This window comes from Hylobates moloch, unplaced genomic scaffold (assembly GCF_009828535.3).
Source record: "Hylobates moloch isolate HMO894 unplaced genomic scaffold, HMol_V3 SCAFFOLD_6, whole genome shotgun sequence".
NCBI lineage: Eukaryota > Metazoa > Chordata > Mammalia > Primates > Hylobatidae > Hylobates > Hylobates moloch.
In genome coordinates this window covers 104630197-104647782 of record NW_026652281.1, presented here as the reverse complement: position 1 = coordinate 104647782, position 17586 = coordinate 104630197, and the positions used below count along the sequence as shown (strand labels likewise).

The window sequence follows — 17586 nt, the reverse complement described above, 5'->3', positions numbered from 1 at the left end:
TATGGTTTTATATATATATATATATATATATATATATATGTAAATATATACTTTCTTCCTGTATTGGCCATACGCTGGGGAGAAATCCAGTCAAACCCACTTGAAGGAGGAAGAAAATTTAATTTATGCAGCACCTAACATGTCATGGATTGAACTCAGCTAGAAAGGAAACATCTTCAATGAGGCCCTTTAGTAATTCAGCATGAACAATTAAATGAGTCAGAAAGGCAAGTCACTGAAGTTCAGGCTGCAGAGGCAGGGTGAGTGTGTTCTATCTAGCTTACCTTGGAACAATGAGGACAATGCCAGGATTCAGGGCCTTAATCTATAACCTTGTGCTCTGGTTATTCTTAGTATATAGTTTGGCCAATATGTTACTGAGGTAATAGAGACATACACTGAAGATACAAACAAGGTCATTTTCCTGCTACAAAATCCCTGTTGATGGATTCATTTGGATGAATCCATCGAGGGAAGAGGTCTGAGGCCTTCCCTGGTAAAAGGAAGATGGAGAAATAGACAAATAAAAGAGGTGGAGAAATTGCAAAGGGCGAGAGACTGACTGACCTCAGTAGCTTTCTGGCTGAGTCCCTGAAGCAGCAGCACGACCACATGTATGGCAGCTCTGCGTACTTGAACTTCACGGTCTGTTTTGGCCACAGCTATCAGGCAAGCTGTTACCTAGGAGGATGAAGGAAGATGAAGTTGATAAAAATCAGAGTTGCATAATTACCTATAACCTTTCAACTGTATTCCAGTTACTACACATTCATCAAGAGCAATCTGGCTTAGAGAGGGCTGGATAGTTGCTTAATCCTCAACAAAGAGGGTGAGATCTAGTGGGAGAGATCTTGATGCAGTCTGGCTTTTCTGGTAGAGGACAAAATCTGGTTTGGAATTCAAGAACAAGATTACAGTGGAAAGGAATATGTGTACTGTATATTATATGTATTTTTTAAAAGGTAAGGTCAAATGCTAATATTTCCACAAAAGTGAGAAGAACTGTTAATTGTCCCCCTTTAAGAACATCAAATCAAAGGAAAAAAGATGGTCCAAACCATAGCTGCTTCTAGAGACTGAGGATCATGGGGATTTAGTTAAGGAGACTTCAGAGTTCACAGCCTGGCATGAATGTGAATGTACCATTGATGAAAGTTTCAGCCTAGGGATACAGAATTACAGAAATATTCTAACTGATCTTCTTCAGCATGTCCAGATATTCCAGTCCTACAAATGTAGCGTACACCCGATGTGAGTCAGCAGGGGTCACTTTCAGAGACTTCCTGAATATGGAATAGGTCTTTCTGTGCTCAATTACTTTATGTATTTTTTCTGTTTTGTTTTGTTTGAGACAGGGTCTCACTCTGTCACCCAGGCTGGAGTGCAGTGTTGCAATCAGGGCTCATTGCAGCCTTGACCTCCTGGGCGCAAGTGACCCTCCCACCTCAGCCTCCCAAGTAGCTAAGACTACAGGTGTGCACCACCATGCCTGGCTAAGTTGATTATTTTTTGTAGAGATGAGGTTTTACCATGTTGCCCAGCTGGTCTTGAACTCCTGGGCTTATGCAATCCTCCTGCCTTGGCCTCCCAAGGTGCTAGGATTACAGGTGTGAGCCACCGTGTCCAGCCTGTGCTCAGTTACTTTTTTTTTTTTTTTTTTGAGACAGAGTCTCGCTCTATCACCCAGGCTGGAGTGCAGTGGTGCAATGTCAGCTCACTGCAACCTCTGCCTCCTAGGTTCAAGTGATTCTCCTGAGTAGCTGGGACTACAGATGCACACAACCATGCCTAATTTTTTTTTTTTTTTTTTTTTTTTTTTGAGACAGAGTCTCACTCTGTCGCCCAGGCTGGAGTGCAGTGGCGCGATCTCGGCTTACTGCAAGCTCCGCCTCCCGGGTTCACGCCATTCTCCTGCCTCAACCTCCCGAGTAGCTGGGACTACAGGCGCCCGCCACCACACCTGGCTAATTTTTTGTATTTTTAGTAGAGACGGGGTTTCACCGTGTTAGCCAGGATGGTCTCAATCTCCTGACCTCGTGATCTGCCCACCTCGGCCTCCCAAAGTGCTGGGATTACAGGCGTGAGCCACTGTGCCTGGCCCACCTAAATTTTTGTATTTTTAGTAGAGATGGAGTTTCGCTATGTTGGCCAGGTTGGTCTCGAACTCCTGACTTCAGGTGACCTGCCCGCCTCGGCCTCCCAAAGTGCTGGGATTACAGGCATGAGTTACTGTGCCTGGCCAGTGCTCAATTACTTTAAAAGACCATACTATCACAGGAAAGAAAAACTGGAAATTACTTGCAAAACTCATATATAGTTAATTATGTCATAAAATCAAACAGTTGAATGTAACAGCCACTGCACCCCTGCCTGGCTCCTGGTAGGCAGAAAAATGCTTTAAAATCTCAACGAAGAGATACAATTAACAAGAATGACAACAAACCTTTCTGAGGCATTCATGTAAGATTTAAAAAGAGAAAAAAAAAATTTTTGAAAGTGTGACCAATGGCAGCAACAATCTGAAGGTATGTCTAACTTATTCAACTGGTCTCTCATATACTTTTTTTTTTTTGAGACAGGGTCTCGCTCTGTCACCCAGGCTGGAGTGCAGTGGTACAATCTTGGCTCACTGCAACCTTTGCCTCCTGGGTTCAAGTGATTCTGGTGCCTCAGTCTCCTGAGTGGGTAGGACTACAGGCGCATGTCACCATGCCCGGTTAATTTTTTGTATTTTTTGGTAGAGGCAGGGTTTCACCATGTTGGCCAGGCTGGTCTCGAACTCCTGACCTCAAGTGATCTGCCTGCCTTGGCCTCCCAAAGTGCTGGGATTACAGACGTGAGCCACCGCGCCTGGCCTCTCACATACTTTCGTTATTGGACTTACTGTGTGAATATATTTCTTGGCCAGTAGTGGAAGGATATCTAATTATGATAGGAAAATAGCCAGTCTGTGTTTGGAAACACGTGCGAATACAAATCATGTTTAAAGAATGGTGAATATGAGAACAAGTGAGGAAATAGGCTTGTGCAGAAATTTTAACTACACAGGTTGTATTTTTCACAGCTTTCAAACAGTTGGGCATAGTTCAAAGTATCTAATTAATCAGTGATGGCAGAGAGATTAGAAGAACTAGCTCGTTCTTAAGTATAATTGCGTCTGTGATGCACGGGCATTTAATCAAGTTGTGCATCTATCAGACAAACATGCAGCTTGCAAGTGAAGGAAAATCCCAGAGGAGTCCAACCCTTTGGGGGCTGTTTTCAGTAAGACCCAGCAAGCTGTTCTGCCTTTGACCTGGGACCCCCGACCCTAAGGCCAGCAGTGGCTTCCATGCCTCTGGTATTAACAGTAGAAGCAATTCAGTCCTAAGAGGAATTCCTTGGGCAACCTCCAAACAGGCAACAATATAATAGCTACCTCCACTTTCAGGGTTAGTATTTACAAGGTAAGAGCTGAAACCAGAGAAACAAGTTAGAGCTAGGTCTGAGTCCCTCTTGACACAGGGAAGTAAAATTTATTTGGTCTGATGGCTAAATTATGGAAGCCAGCCCAAGGCCATGGACCGAGCAGAGGGTCTTAGGCATTGTGTTTGCTCTCCTCTACGTTTAGCTTTGGGCCCCTGCTTCCACGTTTGGCAGACCAAGGCTCCCTGGCCTAGAACGATGTTGGTGTCTGCCTTTGTCACCTCTGTTCTGCCTCTCTTTGCTGAGCGGGTCATGCTTCTGCCTCAGCTCTCAATGTAAGGCCGGCTCTCACAGTTGGGCATTTGGGCATTAATCCCACAGTTGGGATGTCCAGGCAGAAGCATCCTGCCCAGAAAAGGGCTTGCCCTTCAAGGGCAATTCTTTTTTTTTTTGAGATAGAATCTCACTCTGTCGCCCAGGCTGGAGTGCAGTAGCACGATCTCAGCTCACAGCAACCTCTGCTTCCAGGGTTCAAGCAATCCTCCCACCTCAGCCTCCCTACCAGCTAGGACTATAGGCATGCACCACCATGCCCAGCCTTCTTCTTCTTCTTTTTTTTTTTTTTTTTGAGACAAGGTCTCACTGTGTCACCCAGGCTGGAATGCAGTGGCATGATCTCAGCTCACTGCAGCCTTGACCTCCCAGGCTCTGGCGCTCCTCCCACCTCAGCCTCCTGAGTAGCTGGGACTACAGGTGTGTACCACTACACACAGCTAATTTGTGTAGTTTTTGTAGAGATGGAGTTTTGCCATGTTGCCCAGGTTGGTCTCAAACTCCTGGACTCAAGTGATTTGCCTGCCTCAGCTTCCCAAAGTGCTGGGATTCCAGGCATGAACCACTGCACCCTAGTCAAGGCCAATTCTTGAATCCCCGTGCCACCTTGAAGGTATGACTGAGTCAGGAGCTAGTTATGACAAGCCTTGCTGAAATCAGCTGAAATAGCCTCCTGTTTGCTATGGGCTGTTAGTGACTTATGCGCCAGACTCTACCAAACCCATCTGCAGTCAGCCATCCAGGACAATCAGGAAAAGACCCGAGAACAGAAAAGCATTTGGGAAACTTCCTCAACCCCTCTGTCACCAGGACCAAATCGTGTGAAATGTATAATGGTCTGTCACGCAAAATGCTTTTTGAGCATCAGAATTTTAATATGGTCTTACGGATATCATCTAAAGATAAGAACAGCCTTCAGTTCAGGTCAAGCACCCATAACCAGCTTGTAATGCTGCTCTCCAGCAGACCAGTGGGACAGACCCCTTGTCCAACACTAGAAGTGGGGAGGATGTAGGCCACTCTCTTCTATGTATCCAGGCTGGAAAAGTCACTTCATGGCTAGTCTCTCACCTCCAACCCCAACGACATAATGAACACTGAGTTCTACCTCTAAAAACCTTGGTGAAATAGACAGATGATGTAAGGTCTTTACTAATTTATGAATTGGTGTATTATTTCTATTCTCTAAGTCCTCTCAGAGGGCAGAAATCCAATCCTTTTTTTTTTTTTTTGAGGCAGAGTCTTGGTCTGTAGCCCAGGCTGGAGTACAGTGGCGTGCTCGCAGCTTACTGCAACCTTTGCCTCCTGGGTTCAAGTGATTCTTGTCTCAGCCTCCTGAGTAGCTACATGTGCCTGCCACCACACCTGGCTAATTTTTGTATTTTTAGTAGAGAGAGGGTTTTGCCGTGCTGGCCAGGCTAGCCTCAAACTCCTGACCTCAAATGATTGCCCACCTTGGCCTTCTAAAATGCTGGGATTACAGGCGTGAGCCACTGTGCCCAGCCAGAAATTCATCCTTTTGTCACCTGCTCTGAGTAAACCATACTATGGAAAGCTTTCTCTTCACTGGCTAAATCAGTAAATTGTGTCCACTTCTGAAAGCCATCCAGAGAGAAAGATGCTGATTGCTTTGGAAGCATTAAAGGTCAGTTTCAGCAATTTAACACTTAATAGGAGCCAAGAGAAATAAGGAAAAACATCACTCCCAAAACAGCTGGCACACACCAAGCATAACCAGAACTATATAAATAAAGATAATACAAATGGCAAGATTACCAAAAACTGACTTTGGAAAATTCCAAGTGAGAAGTTGCCAGAATTGAGATACGTATCAAGGAAGCATGACTTTAATTTTCCAACTGCATCTTCATCTATTTTCCTAAAGCTTCCTTTATTAAAATTCAGTTGGTTTGCTAACTTGTCTGCAACTTTACCATCTGTAAACCAGGAAACCTTAACAGCAAAGACAGTGTGACCAGTCATCCTCAGGAGCTTGGCTTACTCAACCTGCCATGAAAGAAACCATGGCAGATACTTTAGCTTCCTTGGGGTTTCCCAGAACATCTATCTCAGGCCTCATCCCAGGGGTCTACGTATCCTCAAACGGCACTGATTGTGGCAAAACTGATAATAAATTCAGGTCATTCCATGGGATCAGAGGCAGTGGCTTTATATCAGCCCCCAAAGCTCAGGTACGTGGAATTCTGGGCACCATGTTAAAAGGAGACTGGACTTGTCACCTGGGACACATCTTATTTGCTTAGTGAGGACAGGCCTCTCACTGTGGTTCACTTAAATCATATTTACTTCTCATAGAGAGTGATAAAGATGAAGAACCTATCAAGATTTGGTTTTAAGCGACACAAACTTTGACAAGAACAAGGAGAAATTGAAAAAAAAAATGTTATCTACAGGTTAATTCTTGACATCAACAGAGAGGAAAAATCTGAATTCCTAGTACAGTGACTGTGGAAGGGTTAAGCCTATACTTTATATTCCTTCCCGACCAGCTGGCATCATCATAGCAGACAGTGCCCAAATCTGGATTACCCAATAGTTAGGATAACTTTCTTCAGCTGCCAAAGAGCTATAGCCAGAGAGGAAGGGCACTGATGCCCCCAGACCACATCACGTTAGAAGGGACTACGGTGGCTGGTTTGTTCAATTTCATTTTCTTCTGCTTATTATTTTTAACAGGTGTAATTCACTTTATTATTCTTGTATGAAAGCTTATGCTGTAACCACAGCTGGAGCCTGGGTCCTCTGCATGGAGGCTCTGATGTGGGTCTTGATGAGATGGTCAGTGCATTCCTGACAGGGAGGCTTGGTGAATAGTCTCTTTCCAGAGGTTGGGGGTCAGGCAGCTATAGGTCCTGGAGATGGCATCAAAGGTGGCCTTGGTGAAGTTGTCCAAGGTGGCAGTGCAGCCCCTGGCTGAGGTGTAGCAGTTGTCAATACCAGCCATCAGCAGCAGCATCTTGGGCACAGGAGTCAAGATGATGCCATTGTCCCTGGGGGCAGGGATAAGGTGTACTATCCCAGAGCTACAGCAGCCTGTCACCATACAGGGGGTGGTGTAGGACTTGCTGACCTTGTTCCTCCAGTAACCTCTTCACATAGGGACAATGGAAAGCTTGGCCAGGATGATGGTCCCTTGGATGGCAGTAGTAACCTCCTTGAAGCACTTAACACCTAGAACGATGTAGCTATCATAGTCCCTAACAGTAACAAATGCCATGAATCTGGTGCGCTGGCCAGTGTGGGTCTGTTTCTACACAGCATAATCTTCAAAACCTCACCCATGAGAGATGCCCCCTGCAAAAGGCCAATGATATCACACTCCTCGATGGGCAGGGAGAAGACATAGGTCTCCAGGGACTTGATCTTCATGTCCTTGACCAGAAGGCCCAGCTTGGTGATGGGTATCCACTCCTTGTCCTCAGTCATGCCTCTGTGAGTTCCATAGCCTCAACTCTAGCCTTGACCATGGCCATGAGCCCAGTCCTGCATGCTTCTACCAAAGCCTCTGAGGAAGCCATGGCAGTTTTCCATTTAGGATCTCCAGGGCCTCCAGGACCTCCCGCCACACTGGCGTCATCCTCCAGTTTGGTGATTTCTCAGAAAGGAAGCTGTTCAATTTTATCTCAAAACAGATTATGCTTCTCCTCTTCCTCTGCTTGGCTAACACTTGATCAACATAACCTTCTTGATGCCCTGACAAGTTAACCCAGGGTCCCAGCTCTGGGTCCCCCAGTGCTTGGTGCTGGCTCTATCGTGTCACTCCTATCCACTGTCAATTTACTCCTCTGTGTTTCACACATGCTACTGAGACTTCCTTAAGGGAAGAGATTGGGTCCTTTATTTGTGTCTTCTAGCATACTTGCCAGATAACAGATGCTCACGAAGGAGAATTCCTTCTGTTCGCAAAGACAAGTTTCCCAAAGCTCAAGTTCCTTCTCTACTAGCACACCCTGGAACTAAGCAATTCTGAGACTTCAAGAGCTTTCATGGTACACTGAAAGAACTTTCCTAGAAGAAGCCACAGTAACTTCTTATTTTATTTACTTATTTTTGAGACAGAGTCTCTCTCTGTTGCCCAGGCTGGAGTACAGTGGTGTGATCTCAGTTCACTGCAACCTCTGCCACCTGGGTTCAAGTGATTCTCCTGCCTCAGCCTCCCGAGTAGCTGGGATTACGGGTGCCTGCCACCACATGGGGCTAATTTTTGTATTGTTAGTAGAGATGGGGTTTCACCATGTTGACCAGGCTGGTCTCCAACTCCTGACCTCAGGTGATCTGCCTGTCTTGGCCTCCCAAAGTGGTGAGATTACAGGCATGAGCCACCACGCCTGGCAACAGTAACTTTTTTTTTTTTTTTTGAGATGGAGCCTTGTTCTGTTGCCCAGGCTGGAGTGCAGTGGTGCGATCTTGGCCCACTGCAACCTCAGCCTCCGGGTTCAAGCAATTCTCTGCCTCAGCCTCCCCAGTAGCTGGGATTACAGGTGCCTGCCACCATGCCCAACTAATTTTTTGTATTTTTAGTAGAGATGGGGTTTTACCATCTTGGCTAGGCTGGTCTTGAACTCCTGACCTCAGGTGATCCACCTGCCTCGGCCTCCCAAAGGGCTGGGATTACAGGCATGAGCCACCGCACTCAGCCAACAGTAACTTTTTAAAAGAAGTTAGATTGGCTGGACACTGTGGCTCATGCCTGTAATCCTAGCACTTTGGGAGGCTGAGGCGGGTGGGTTGCCTGAACTCAGGAGTTTGAGACCAGCCTGAGCAACATGGTGAAACCCTGCCTCTACTAAAAATAGAAAAAAATTAGCTGGGCATGGTGGTGCATGCTTGTAGTCCCAGCTACTTGAGAGGCTGAGGCAAGAGAATTGCTTGAACCCAGGAAGCAGAGATTGCAGTGAGTTGAGATTGCGCCACCGTACTAGAGCCTGGGCGACAGAGCGAGGCTCTGTCTCCATAAATGAATGAATGAATAAATGAATGAATGAGGCAGGGCACGGTGGCTCACGCCTACATCCCAGCACTTTGGGAGGCCAAGATGGGTGGATCACGAGGTCAGGAGATTCAGACCATCCTGGCTAACACAGTGAAACCCCATCTCTACTAAAAATACAAAAAAATTAGCCAGGCGTGATGGCAGGCGCCTGTACTCCCAGCTACTTGGGAGGCTGAGGCAGGAGGCGAAGCTTGCAGTGAGCCAAGATCACGCCACTGCACTCCAGCCTGGGCGACTGAGCAAGACTCCGTCTCAAAAAAAAAAAAGAAAGAATGAATGAATGAACGAATGAAGTTAGATCATTTCATTCTTCTGCCCTGGCTTCCCATCTCACTCACAGGGAAAGCCAAAGTCCACACAAGGCTCCAATGGGACTGGCCACTGCCTTTCTGGTGCCAACTCCTGTTCTTCTTCTCTGAAGCCACACTGGCCTTACTGTTCTCCAGCACGTGAAGCCTGCACCTGTCGCAGGGCCTCTGCACTCACATCTCCCTCCACCTGGAATGTTCCGTCCCTAGGTTTCTGGATCAACCAACCCATTGCTTCCTTATATCTTTGCTCAAAGGTCACTTGTCAGCTGGGCACAGTGACTCATTCCTGTAATCCCAGCACTTTGGCAGGCTGAGGCGGGCAGGTTGCATGAGCTCAGGAGTTTGAGACCAGCCTGGGCAACATGGTAAAACCCCATCTCTACTAAAACAATACAAAAAAAATTAGCTGGGTGTGGAGGCACACGCCTGTAGTCCCAGCTACTTGGGAGGCTGAGGCAAGAGAATTGCTTGAACCCAGGAGGTGGAGGTTGCAGTGAGCCGAGATCACACCACTGCACTCCAGCCTGGGCGACAGAGCAAAACTCTGTATCAAAAAAAAAAGTCACTAGTCAGGAAAGCTTTTCCCGTCCATCTGAGACAATAGCAAACTCCCTTTGGGCCCCTTATCTTACTAAATTTATCCCGAGTAGCGTGTGCCACCACACCTGGCTAATTTTTGTAGTTTTTGGTAGAGATGGGATTTGACCATGTTGCCCAGGCTGGTCTTGAACTCCTGACCTCAAGTGATCTGTTCACCTTGGCCTCCCAAAGTGTTGAGATTACAGGTCTGAGTCACCGTGCCCAGCCTTGCTATGACTATCATTGAAACACGTAGGAACTAGCCTTCCCAACCATCCTTCTCCGCTCTTCATTCAATATTGTATTAATCAGCCAACACCTAGCATCCACTATGTGATAGGTACTAGGGGGTATGACAAGGTGAATCAAGATGGGTTCTGCCCTTGTTGTGCTCACAATTTACTAATGACCATGAACATTCCTGGGATTGATTCTGTAGAAACAGTCCAGGTCTCTAGAAGTGGGGCAGGATCACTGGACAAGAGGTTTGCCAGGAAGACACCCCAAAGCAGCAGCTCCTCATCTCAGGTTTTTTTAAAAAAATTTTAAATTTTTAAAATTTTATTTTATTTTTTGAGATCGAGTCTTGCTCTGTTGCCAGGCTGGAGTGTAGTGGTGCGATATTGGTTCACTGCAACCTCCACCTCCTGGGTTCAAGCAATTCTCCTACCTCAGCTTCCTGAGTAGCTGGGACTACAGGCGTGCACCACCATGCCCAGCTAATTTTTGTAATTTTTTTTTAGTAGAAACGGGGTTTCACCATGTTGGCCAGGATGGTCTCGATCTCTTGACCTCGTGATCTGCCCACCTCAGCCTCCTAAAGTGCTGGGATTACAGGCGTGAGCCACCATGCCTGGCCCTCACCTGTTTTAAGTTGAAACACAAAGGACATCCTAGGGTCACAAACGGTGCTTTTCTTTGTGTCAGCACCCATGGTAGGCAAACAACCTACTACCTATTTGCACTTCATTTCCAAAGGCTAAATAAGCAATGCTTGATTCTTGCTGTGAGCCAGGAAGCCATAAAGTAACATGGCCTTTCATGATGTGGCCCCTACCTGCGCTTTCTTGCCTTAGCTTCTGCCACCACTAACCCCCCACCCCTTCACTCCAGCATTTGGAACCTTCCTAAACATGTCAGGCCATCTCATGCCCTTTGCACAGCTGCTCCCTCTGCTGAAATGCTCACCTCTGCCTTTTTTTACCTGCCTAATTTCTACTTGTTCTCTGGATTCAGCTCCAAGGATTTCTTCCTCCAGGACATCTTTGCCAATACCCGAACTTGACCAAGGGACTCCTCAAAGGTGCTCCCATAGCACCTATCCCAGTGGACTGTAATTGTAATCACTGATGTCTGTGTCCACCAGATTACCCATACCCAGAAGGCAAGGTGGTATCTGACAGGGTTTTGTATCCTCAGCCCCTAACCCGGCAGTTGTTTTGAAAACATATGGCTGGGGACAGCTGAGGGACACTGATCACTCTGTTCTTCTTATTTCCTTTTTTTTTTTTTTTTTAGACAGGGTCTCGTTCTGTCGTCCAGGCTGGGGTGCAGTGGCCAGGCTGGTCTTGAACTCCCAATCTCAGGTGATCTGCCTGCCTTGGCCTCCCAAAGTGCTGAGATTATAGGCGTGGGCCCTCTGCACCTGGCCTGAATTGTACACCTTAAATGGATGAATTGTATAGTGTGTGAAGTGTATCTCAGTAAAGCCATTATTTAAAAATAATAATATTTGGAGGGCTGGGCGAGGTGGCTCACGCCTATAATCCCAGCACTTTGGGAGGCCCAAAGCAGGTGGATCACCTGAGGTCAGGAGTTCAAGACCAGCCTAGCCAAGATGGTGAAACCCCGTCTCTACTAAAAACACAAAAAATTACCCGGGCATGGTGGCAGGTGCCTGTAATCCCAGCTACTCGGGAGGCTGAGGCAGGAGAATCGCTTGAACCCGGGGGGTGGAGGTTGCAGTGAGCAAAGATCGCGCCACTGCACTCCAGCCTGGGCGACAGTGAGGCTGTCTCAAAAAAAAAAAAAAAAAAGAAAAAAATTACAAATATTAGTCGGGTGTGGTGGCAGGCGCCTGTAATCCCAGCTACTTGGGAGGCTGTAGCAGAAGAATTGCTCGAACCCGGGAGGCGGAGGTTGCAGTGAGCCGAGATCACGCCATTGTACTCCAGTCTGGGCAACAGAGCGAGAATCCATCTCAAAAAAAAATTGGGTTTGGTTCAGATCATGGACCAGCAACTTGTTTTAGTACATAGTTTACAGTTCAGTTTGGTTTGGGTTATGCGAAGAGACCAAGAAAATAGGGAAAAAAAATGTGGGAATCATTTCAGTATCTGACCCAGAAAAGTTACACTAGTCTGAAATCTTCAGACAATATAACCAAATAGACCCATAAAAGCCTTCTCTTTTTTTTTTTTTTTTGAGACAGAGTCTCGCTCTATCGCCCAGGCTGGAGTGCAGTGGTGCAATCTCGGCTCACTGCAACCTCCGCCTCCTGGGTTCACGCCATTCTCCTGCCTCAGCCTCTCCGAGTAGCTGGGACTACAGGCGCCCGCCACCACGCCCAGCTAATTTTTTGTATTTTTAGTAGAGACGGGGTTTCACTGTGGTCTCGATCTCCTGACCTCGTGATCCGCCCGCCTCGGCCTCCCAAAGTGCTGGGATTACAAGCGTGAGCCACCGCGCCTGGCCAAAAGCCTTCTCTTAAGTGTTACAAGTTAGTAATACTAAAGAACAAGAGATTTGCTAAGTCCATCTAAAACAGGATGAGATGCCTAACGGTTCACATATATTAGAACACTTGGGTTTTAAGTAGGTACTTAAAGTTATTGTTTCTAACTTACTAAAAAAAAAAGAAGATACAAAAACTGAGGAACAGGGTGTCCCTGGTGATCCCTCAGAGAACAGTTAAAGGGAAGGAAATAACTGATATATATGTAACTTTCCTGAAAATCCTAGGTTGAAATTTAATGAAAAGAGTAGCCCTTATAACCAAATAAAGCAAAATATATGAAGCTGAAGAATCAGGAAATACTATAAATTCAAGTGTATGCATACATCTGTGAGTGTGCTTCTCCGGTTATTGATATGACACAACTGCCAAACATTGAAAGAAATTCCCTCTCAGGCCTGGGTGCGGTGGCTCATGCCTGTAATCCCAGCACTTCGGGAGGCAGAAGCACGCGGATCACTTGAGGTCAGGAGTTCGAGGCCAGCTGGCCAACATGGCGAAATGCATGTTTTGTATTTTGTACTAAAAATACAAAAATTAGCTGGGCATGGTGGCTCATACCTGTAATCCCAGCTACTCAGGAGGCTAAGACAGGGGAATTACTTGAACCCAGGAGGTGGAGGTTGCAGTGAGCCAAGATCGCACCACTGCACTACAGCCTAGGGAACAAAGCGAGACTCCATCTCAAAAAAAAAAAAAAAGGGAAAATTCCCCCTCAGTAGGTCATTCTTAAGATTTGATCCTCTCATCCCTGGAACCTGGGAGGTGGAGGCTGCAGTGAGTCAAGATCACACCACTGCACTCCAGCCTAGGTGATGGAGCAAGACTCTACCACAAACAAACAAACAAACAAACAGATTTGATCCTCTCCTCTATTCACCTTCTCACTCTGCCATGCCCTGCTTTGATAAGACACCTGCCATTTCCCCCAGCTAGCAGGCCTGGCCTACAGAGGACGGCAGCATGCAGCTCGCTTTGCCTGGCTCTCTGAACACCCCATGGCCTCAACCCAGGGGTCCATGCAGGCTGCAAGCTATGACCTATACAGTGCCTATGATGATACAATACCACCTACAGAGAAAGCTCTTGTGAAAATGGACACTCAGATAGCCCTTCCTTCTGGGTGTTATGCAAGAGTGGCTCCATGGTCTGGTTTGGCTGCAAAACACTTTCTAGATGTAGGAACTCGTGTCAGAGAGAAAGATTATAGCGTAAATGTTGATAGTATACTGTTTATTTTGGCAAAAAAAAGTTTGAAGTCAGTGGGGCGTGGTGGCTCACGCCTGTAATCCCAGCACTTTGGGAGGCTGAAGTGGGCGGATCACTTGAGGTCAGGAGTTTGAGACCAGCCTGGCCAACATGGTGAAACCCTGTCTCCACTAAAAATACAAAAATTAGCCAGGTGTGGTGACGGGTACCTGTAGTCCCAGCTACTTGGGAGGCTGAGGCAAGAGGATTACTTGAACCCGGGAGGCGGAGGTTGCAGTGAGCTGAGATCGTGCCACTGTACTCCAGCCTGGGCGACAGAGTGAAACTCTGTCTCAAGGAAAAAAAAAAAAAAAAAAAAAAAGGAAAAGTTTGAAGTCAGGAAAGGTGATCAAATTGCATAGCTCATTTGTGAACTACATTTTTTTTTTTTACCAGAAATAGAAGAAGTTTAAGATTTGGATGACACTGAAAGGGGTTCAGGAGGTTTTGGTTCCACTAGAGAGAATTAAAATTTATGCCAAGAATAGAAAATGAGAAATCATATCTTGTCTTAAAAATAAAGAGTTTTTGCTTAAAGTGAAAAAAAAAAAAAAAAAAAAGGCCAGGTGCAATGGCTGATGCCTATAATCCCAGTGATATCTACAGGAGGCAGCCAAATGCCTAGGCAGATAGGGGCAGGTACCCAGTGCAACCCTGCCTCCAAGCTGAAGACAGTTTAAAGCCCGAAAGCTAAGCTACAAGTTAAATTCTCAGACTGGATTGAAAACTTGTCTTCCTGTTTGGCACACTTTCCTCTGATTGGTCCCCACCCTTCACCTATTTTACATATACCTACCATTTCCTAATTGGTTTTCTATACTGTTGGGCCCACCTTTGAGTGGTGCCTTGTTTTAACCTTTTTTGCATACTCACAAACCAATCAGCATGCATCTTGTGCCTATGAAGACCCCAGACTCAGTCAGTAGAGGGGGAAATGGGTTGACTCCAGGGAAGAGACAACCTGATTTTGGGGAAGACAACCTGCCCTTCACGTCCTCTCTCCAGCTCCCTTCTCTGCTGAGAGCCGTTTCATCGCTCAATAAAATTATTCTCCGCCCTCCTCACCCTTCAATGTCCAGTGTATCCTCACTTTTCTTGGGTGCGGTATAAGAGCTTGGGAACCACTGAATGTGGTACAAGCTATAACACAGGTGAGCTGGGGCACGCCAGCATGGCCAAGTGAGGCCAGGGTCGGGCATTCCCAGAGAGGTCCCTGGCTTGCAAAGTGACTGAGAAGAAAAATCCGACATCACCAGCACTTTGGGAGGCCAAGGCAGGAGGATCACTTGAGTCTAGGAATTCAAGACCAGCCTGGCCAACATGATGAAACACTGCCTCTACTAAAAATATAAAACTTAACCAGGTGTGGTGGCACACGCCTGTAATCCTAGCTACTCAAGAGGCTAATGCGGGAGAATCGCTTGAACCTGGAAGGTGGACCTGGGCGACAGTTAGAGACTCCATTTGAAAAAAAAAAAAAGGTAATTTAAATTGTATTTCACTTACTTATTTATAATTTTTTTTTTTTTTTTTTTTGAGACAGAGTCTCACTCTGTCACCCAGGCTGGAGTGCAGTGGCGCGATCTCGGCTCACTGCAAGCTCCGCCTCCCGGGTTCACGCCATTCTCCTGCCTCAGCCTCTCCGAGTAGCTGGGACTACAGGCGCCTGCCACCACGCCCGGCTAATTTTTTGTATTTTTAGTAGAGACGGGGTTTCACCGTGGTCTCGATCTCCTGACCTCGTGATCCGCCCGCCTCAGCCTCCCAAAGTGCTGGGATTACAAGCGTGAGCCACCGCGCCCGGCCACTTATTTATAATTTATAAGGCATCTTCTTCCAAAAAAAAAAACTTAAGATGGTCATGTACATTGGTAGTAAAGACTCCTGGCCACATGTTAACTAGTCTTTTTCTGTCTATCATCATCTGTAAATAGCAGAGTAGGTGCACACAGCAGATACTCAAGATATACACTGATATATTGATAAGTACATAAATACAAGGCAAAGGTACAATTTAAGAGGCTAGAGGGGCCGAGGGGTGGCTCACGCCTGTAATCCCAGCACTTTGGGAGGCCGAAGCGAGCAGATCACAAAGTCAGGAGTTCAAGACCAGCCTGGCCAACATGGTGAAACCCCGTCTCTACTAAAAATACAAAAATTAGCTGGGCATGGTGGCGTGCGCCTGTAATCCCAGTTACTCGGGAGGCTGAGGAGAACTGCTTGAACTGGGACCTGGGAGGCGGAGGTTGCAGTAAGCCGAGATCGTGCCACTGCACTCCAGCCTGGGCTACAGAGTAAGACTCTGTCTCAAAAAAAAAAAAAAAAGGGTGGGGGAGGCTAGACAAAGATACTCATAGATGCCAGGGGCAAGACGCACATTTCATTAATTAATAAACTCTGAGTTCAGGTGTGGTGGCTCACGCCTGTAATCCTACCACTTTGGGAGGCCGAGGCAGGTGGATCACCTGAGGTCATGAGTTCGAGACCAACCTGGCCAACATGGTGAAACCCTGTCTATACTAAAAATACAAAAATTTGCCAGGTGTGGTAAAACATAGTCCCAGCTACATGGGAGGCTGAGGCAGGAGAATCGCTTGAACCCAGGAGGCGGAGGTTGCAGTGAGCCATGATTGCACCACTGCATTCCAGCCTGGGTGACAGAGCAAAACTCTGTTTCAAATAATAATAATAATAATAATAATAATAATAAACTCTAAAACCAGAAAAGCTTCTGGCCCCAACACCTTGTATGGCTATCATTTTGATGGTTCACCATTCATCTTTTCAATAATTTACTGATTGCCTACTACATACCAGGCACTGGGTGTGAAATGCTGAGAAAAATATGGAACTAAAGTGTTTTTTTTTTTGGTAAACAACACCATCCCCCTGAATATAGGGTGCCTTGGCCAAAGAGGGTCAATTAGAGTATTTGCCTGAGATTTTTCTGTGAGTGGAGATAAGACTCACAGATTGGCCGGGCGCGGTGGCTCACGCTTGTAATCCCAGCACTTTGGGAGGCCGAGGCAGGCAGATCACGAGGTCAGGAGATCGAGACCACGGTGAAACCCCGTCTCTACTAAAAATATAAAAAAAAATTAGCCGGGCGTGGTGGCAGGCGCCTGTAGTCCCAGCTACTCGGAGAGGCTGAGGCAGGAGAATGACATGAACCCGGAAGGCGGAGCTTGCAGTGAGCCGAGATCGCGCCACTGCACTCCAGCCTGGGCAACAGAACGAGACTCCATCACAAAAAAAAAAAAAAAAAAAAAAAAAGACTCACAGATGGCCCAGAGACTCAGGGTAAAGCTCTATCTACTTTTCCTAAAGGTTTCTCCAATTCTGTTAGTTACATCAGACTCTTTATGATAAATCATCTTTTATTGCTTAAGGTAGGTTAAGATGACTTCCTCTCAGCTGCAACTATGACATTCTTTTTTTTTTTTTTTTTTTTTGGAGACAGAGTCTTGCTCTTTCGCCCAGGCCAGAGTGCAGTGGTGCGATCTTGGCTCACTGCAAGCTCCGCCTCCTGGGTTCACGCCATTCTCCTGACTCAGCCTCCCGAGTAGCTGGGACTACAGGCGCCCGCCACCGCGCCCGGCTAATTTTTTGTATTTTTAGTAGAGACAGGGTTTCACCGTGTTAGCCAGGATGGTCTCGATCTCCTGATCTCGTGATCTGCCCGCCTCGGCCTCCCAAAGTGCTGGAATTACAGGCATGAGCCACCGCGCCCGGCCCTTAAAACTATGAAATTCTTACTAACATAATTTTTTGTTTTTGTTTTTTTTGAGACAGAATCTCGCTGTGTTGCCCAGGCTGGAGTGCAGTGGCGTGATCTTAGCTTACTGCAACCTATGCCTCCCGGGTTCAAGTGATTCTCCTGCCTCAGCCTCCTGAGTAGCCGGGATTATAGGCATGTACCACCATGCCTGGCTGATTTTTATATTTTTAGTAGAGATAGGATT

At 46.6% G+C, this 17586-nt stretch overlaps 1 protein-coding gene across 4 annotated transcripts in view; it reads right to left on the bottom strand.

Moving 5' to 3' along the window:
* Nucleotides 1–17586, bottom strand: part of TANGO6 (transport and golgi organization 6 homolog) — a 241790-nt gene that overhangs the window by 50620 nt on the left and 173584 nt on the right. For 2 of the 4 annotated variants that reach the window (XR_004248798.2, XM_032157750.2), the window contains one exon: nt 568–681. The exons of 1 other annotated variant lie outside the window; for it this stretch is intronic. Coding sequence is in view for 2 of the 3 variants with exons in the window: in XM_032157750.2 (XP_032013641.1) it covers nt 568–681 (114 nt within the window). In the remaining variant the exon portion in view is untranslated. Of the gene's footprint in view, nt 1–559; nt 682–17586 lie in introns of those variants that run through there. One more of the 4 variants, XM_058441147.1, reaches the window with a different exon arrangement.